This window comes from Colossoma macropomum, unplaced genomic scaffold, assembly GCF_904425465.1.
Source record: "Colossoma macropomum unplaced genomic scaffold, Colossoma_macropomum, whole genome shotgun sequence".
Lineage (NCBI taxonomy): Eukaryota > Metazoa > Chordata > Actinopteri > Characiformes > Serrasalmidae > Colossoma > Colossoma macropomum.
In genome coordinates, this window is record NW_023494793.1 from 45,529,026 (window position 1) to 45,535,489 (window position 6,464).

The 6,464-nt window shown below is 38.7% G+C and overlaps 1 protein-coding gene across 1 annotated transcript in view; it reads left to right on the plus strand.

Annotated features, from left to right (window-relative positions):
- The window catches only part of jak3 (Janus kinase 3 (a protein tyrosine kinase, leukocyte)), a 39,816-nt gene extending 34,877 nt beyond the window's left edge, over positions 1-4,939 (plus strand). The window contains exons 21-24 of the mRNA XM_036579674.1: positions 1,406-1,578; positions 3,363-3,480; positions 3,572-3,685; positions 4,473-4,939. Coding sequence (XP_036435567.1) covers positions 1,406-1,578; positions 3,363-3,480; positions 3,572-3,685; positions 4,473-4,592 — 525 coding nt within the window. The 3' untranslated portion in view covers positions 4,593-4,939. The remainder of the gene's footprint in view (positions 1-1,405; positions 1,579-3,362; positions 3,481-3,571; positions 3,686-4,472) is intronic.
- The last annotated feature ends 1,525 nt before the right edge of the window (positions 4,940-6,464 follow it).

A 6,464-nucleotide genomic window follows, 5' to 3' on the forward strand; every position in this document is an offset into this window, starting at 1 on the left:
AGCTGTGTTCATGTTCATAACTTTACTGAAAACAACACATTCTGACCACTGACCACTGTACTCATATTTATTTGTGTTTATTCTAATGTTATATAGTGTTTTTAAATGAAATGGCTGGATGTACGTGCGAGCAGACTTTAATGAACAAAACAGACCAATAGAAACACTTAACACAAAATAACAAACTACTAAGCTAAAAAAAGAAACACCAAACATGAGGTAGACACATAACAACCACATCTACTGAAGTGACAAGTCAACCAGACAAACACTGACTGAACCAAAGGGCTGGATAAAGGCTAGAACGAATGGGGAACACCTGGGAGAGGGAGGAGCGAGAGACGACAGACAGGTGAGGATCCCGATAGGGAAGGTGGGGGAAAGAAGAACCAGAACAAAACACAAGCACATGGCTAAAGAGCACATGGCTACAACACAGGGGAAGAAACAGAGGACCTGTGACAGCGTGTCTGTTTATTCTAATATGGGGTGATTTTACAGGCAGAAACAGTTACTGTGAAGATCAATTTTAACATTTTGCTCAGTATATATATTATATACACTTTACAGTATATATGCTCACATATTTACAGTGCAAAAAAATGGTATTTTATCAAATGAAATTATTTTAAATCTCATCAATGGATCAAATATTTCTCACGTTGAGATTGTAAGTTTATTATGCTGCTGCCTCTTCTGCCTTGATCGGGGGCCACTGCTCACCAGCCCTCTGGACCAGCTTGACCACCATCAAGCTCCGTGCTGTACTACACCGTGCAAACCTCACCCTCACAACCCGACCCCACTGATGCTGGCGCCGCTGCTGCTGCATAAACTAAACTAATCAAATTAATCATTTGCTCCACCTGTTTTCCCCGTTTTTGTACTAACAATGTTTACTATCCGGTGTCGACCAGAGGAGGATGGGTTCCCCTTCTGAGTCTTGGTTCCTCTGAAGGTTTCTTCCTGTTTCTCTTAGGGAGTTTTTCCTTGCCACTGTCGCCTCTGGCGACGCTCATGGGGGCTCAGACCCGGATTTCTTTCTGTAATGCTGATTTCCTTGTAAAGCTGCTTTGTGACAACACCTGTTGTAAAAAGCGCTATATAAATAAACTTTACTTACTTACTTACTATTATAAGATTATTTAACTTATTTCTGGACTTTTTTTACCTGTTTTAGGTGATTTTCTCAAGTTAAATGATCTCACTATATTGGCAGATAATATTTCTTCCTTCAAGCATATTTCTTACAACAAGCAAAATGACCAGTATAGTGAGATTCATGTCTCAGGCGTTAAATCATCTCACTATACGTTTACAACAATCTCGAAACAGGAAATATTAGATATATGTATTAGTGATTTCTTGCAGTGCATAAATGTCGTTGTTGTTGTTGTTTGTGCAGGGGATGGAGTACCTGCAGAGTCTGCGCTACGTCCACCGTGACCTGGCCGCCCGCAACATTCTGGTAGCCGGCGACACGCTGGTGAAGATTGCCGATTTCGGCCTGACGAAGATCATTCCGTTTGATAAGGAATATTACCGTGTCAAGCAGTTCGGAGAAAGCCCCATATTCTGGTGACGATCACTTCCAGTTTTTCTTTTCTAACTCTGCGTTTTAAAGATCTCAGACGCTGCAGACTCGATCTCCACCGCCCCTCTGATCACCTTCGTGTGTTAATGTTGATGATGAAATATTACAGTGATGGTGGTGAATAATGAGGAGACGGAGCTGAACGTGTGTCTGTTTATTAGGAGGAGTAACGTTAGCGCGCTCGGATAAAGCGTTTGGGAAATGGAGACTGAAACTGGGGAGCGGTGACGCCCTGATAAACAGCAGGGGGCACTCTCACAGCATTCACAGCTTACAGTTTATTGTGCTTCAGTTTTATTTTACCTTTTTAAATCAGGAACTGTTGCTAATGTTAGCTGTGATTGATTAGTTAGCCAGAAAGGTTGAACCAAACAATGAAAAAGACTATTGATTGTATACAAGCTTAACATCATAACAACAGAATCCTTTTTGATGCTGTATAGAACCATTTTTTAAAAAGGTTCTATATTGTTGTAAAAGTTAGCAGCTGTAGCCAGTCAGCAGCACACACACACATACACACACACACATACACACACACACACACACACACACACACACTAACATCAGGCCATGTAGGAGGAGAACAGAGTGAAGGACACAGCACCTCCACACTTTTACTCCCTGCAGGTTCAGCCCAACACCACACGTGTAATATAAATATGTGGGGGATGAACAGAGTGAAGACACTGAAAATGGGTTATTTTATATGTTCTTCACAGAAAATGATCAAAGGCCTGAGGTTGAAATAAAAATAAATCACATCATTTTTTCTTTTGGTAAACATTGAAAATGGGTCCCACAGACCTGAACACCACACAAGGGATAAATAGACTAAAACCCTTAAAGAACCAGCTTTTGTAAAGCTGTGCTCACATTACAAGCCTCATTGCTCAAATCCGATTTTTTGCTCAAATCTGATCTCTCTGACACGATGGTTCACACTCGTTTACTCAAATCTGTCATTAATGTGACGAACCGGCGTCCTGAAATGACCCTCATGAGCTCATCCTACTCAGTAACGTCACGTGAACAAATCACGTTCATCATCAGCACAAACTAACGAGCAGAACGAGCTTCGCTGAGAAGATCATTAACTCTGATCAGCTCTCAGCTTCATTATTAGAGCGAGACGAAGGAGAAAAAGGTGAGATGAGCTGCTTTTCCACCGTTTACAGGCTTTAACTCCTGTTCGGCGCTGCTGCCATGGTAACGCTGAATGATGGCGCAGTGGGGAAAAAAGCACATAAATTCCATCACATTAAGGTCGCATGGCCACCAATTGGATACACAACTGATCTAGGACCACGTATGAAAGTGACTCAGGTCAGATTTTAACAGATCAGATTTGTGGTCCACACAGCCCTGAAAACATCAGATCTGAGTCACATTAGAGCAAAAATTCAGATTTGTGCCACTTGGTAATGTGAACAGAGCCTAAGTGTGCAGTGTATTATTCATTTAAGTTGTCCATGCTGTGTAGTAGAGCTGTGTCACAACTAAATAGAAAGGAAGCCCTGAAGGACCATGTTTTTTAATGTATACCTCACCTATCCTGCAGTGACCACACCCTCTTTCCTCTCTCAGCAACCAGGACTTTCTCTCTCTTTACTGTGAGTCGTCTGATGTGGTTTTGCGGTGGACTTTCTCAGTTTTCATATCTGTGTATTATGAACACAGATTGTGAGCTGCTGTTTTGTTTTCTCCTTCCGAACCCGAGCCAGGCGGCTCATGCTTCTGTTTTTTTTTATTAATATTTATAACGCAGGTACGCACCAGAATCCATTTCTGAGTACAAATTTTCCCACAAGTCCGACGTGTGGAGTTTCGGCGTCGTTCTGCACGAGCTGTTTTCCTTCTGCGAGCTGAGCCGGAACCCCAAACGGGTACGTGAAGAACCCATATCACAATAATGCATTCAGCAGTGTCTTTGAATGAAAGTACTAAATGAATGTAATTGTGTGTGCGGTGGTGTAGCTGTCCCTCCAGCGGATAGGCAGCGACGTCCAAGGGCCCATGATGGCTGTCCATCTGCTCAGTGTTCTGAAGGACAACTGGAGGCTTCCAGTGCCAGCAATGTGTCCACCGAAGGTAACACCAAAACACTGTTGTTCAGCAGAGACCACATACTGCACTGCAAAAAATGGTCTGCTGGCAAGAGAAATTATCTTAAATATGACGTTCATATACGCAGCTGCTTTATAATGAAATGGAAACTCCATAATAAAAGCAAAAACACGCAAACAAAGAAAATAAATTATACAAAAAACAGTTATACAGCTTTAGTAACATTACTTAAAAGAGGGACAAAACAAAGATCAGACGCTGAAACTGCTCTACACTTCAATAAACTACAGTGAGAATGTAATTGTAGAGCGGCCCTAAAACAGAACCTTGTGGAACTCCAAAGGAAATACCACAGGGAAGTGCAGCAACACCGGCTGTAGTCAGTCAGCCAAGGCATGCTTGGTGTCTATGTGTATATATATATATATATATATATATTGCTGTTTTTGGAACAAAACCTTCTGTCTCCAAAATGGTAACTTTACAGGAGAAGGAAAAAAACCTACTTTACTTTTAATGTAAGTCAATGGAACCAGATTTATATATATATATATATATATATATATATATATATATATATATTTATATAGATAGATAGATAGATAGATAAGGTGTACACAAAGAAGTTTGAAAAGAATTAATCATAATATAACATTGATATTTCTTGGATATGTACAGTCAACTCCCAATAACACATATCATGAGCAAGGATTGCTGAAAGTGCTATATAATGTGGGAGTGAAATAGTTGAGCATTTTGGTTGTATCATTACAGTTTTAATGACGGATGCTGTTTCTTACCTGTTGTCCAGGTGTACAGCATGATGATGCAGTGCTGGGCCTACAGCAGTGAAGACAGGCCTACCTTCTCCTACCTACAGGACCTGATTGAGAGCAGCCTCCAAGATGAGAGAGAAGGAGCAAAAGGATGAAAGGGTTTTATAAAAGTACACAAATATGTATGTATGTGTGGTCTGAGTGGTGTTGTGGGTGATTCGCTACAGCTTTTCTTCAGTTATTGTTATTTTGCAGGAATCATTGTTGTTTTATTGTGTTGGAAATATAATATAATTAATATTCGTATTCATAACAGCAGCGTGCTGAGTCAGTGCGCACAGAAATTATGATTATGTTCTGTTTTATCAACACAGTCTACAAAGTATCTCACTGTTTTTTCAGATTCTCTGCATAATTAAGTGGTTGAGATGTAAACAGAGTCGTTCAGAGTGGTTTGGTGTGAAACGCTCCCTTTTTGATGCTACATACATAAAAATGATGGTTTTTCAAGGGTTCTTTAGTAAAGACAGTGGTTCTATGGAGAATCAGAACCACCCAAAGAACCTTTTGCATGATTAAAGGGTTCTTTGCATCATGAAAGGGTTCTTGAGATTGATGGAGGATGTGCTGTAGATGGTTCTACACTGTAAAAAGTGTCTCGTCAGATCAACTTAAAGAATTTACTTCATGTGGTAAAAAGTAAATTAACTACTTTTATTCAACTCAAAAATTACTTTGATTGAAAAAGTATTTATTTAGGTTGAATAAAACTAGTTCATTTACTTTTTACCACATGAAGTAAATTCTTTAAGTTGATCTGACGAGACACTTTTTACAGTGTATATAGAACCTTTTCGAAAAGGGTTCTATTTAGCACCAAAAAAGGTTTTTCTATGGTAACACGCAATAAAAGAACCCTTTTTAGTGCCGTATACAACCATATACAACACATTTCATCAGTCTGAAGAACGCTTTCATGATGCAAAGAATCATTTAATCATGCAAAGGGTTCTTTGAGTGTACATGGTTTTTATATAGAACCATTTTCTTTACTAAAGAACTCTCTCAGCTCATGCAGGCTGCTGAAAAAAATAAATAAATATGTAAATAAATAAAAAATTACGTGGCGAATTTCCCAGAAACCCCCTTAAAGATCACATATGATGTAAACTGTGTGAGAGAACGTCTCCCTGAGTTCAGGCAGGATGACCACACGGCTGGTGTGTTTGTGCTGGACGCTGTAACAGCCCGTGGGCCTTTCCGTCCAGCACAGCTGCTTTAATGGAAACATTTCTCAGCATAATAAATGGTCCAAAGAGCCAAACCCAGTTCCTCACTGACCTTCAGCAGCGACAGCCTGAGCGTCTCCCACAGCAGCCTCACAACCTCCTCACAGAACGCCATGTACATGTTTTCATTATGATGAATGTCTCTTTTTATAATCGTTTATCATTTTTGTATATTGTGTTTTTACACTATTTTACAATCTTTTAAATCTGTCCATGAAGTATTTCAGAAATAAAAAAGAATATTTTTGTCACTGCTTCCTTTTTTAATCATGGATGAAAAAAAACAAAAAATGATGACATAATGCAGCTCAACGCTGGTCTGGCCAAAGCTGGACAGTGTAAAAATATATATCATAGTATTTTACAAATATATCACAGTAACATGGTATTAGATGATATTCAATGTAGCATAAATAAAGATAATATGATGGCATTTTTTAAAAAAAATATAAAGTAGAATTAATAAATGTAAATCAGTCAAATGATGTCATCATTAAAAGATAATTAGCCAACATATTAATAAATTAAAACATTAGCTTAATAAAGCATTAAAATAAAACATTATTAATAAAGTCATTATCATTAATAAAGGTTATAGATCAGTATCAATTAAGGTAACAAGTTAGCTTCCATGAAAGTAATAAGCCCATTGATTAATAAACATGTATGAGCAATAATGGAGCAAATAAGTTAGCATTAATGAATTTATTAATGTAGCACTAAAGACATTAAGTTAGC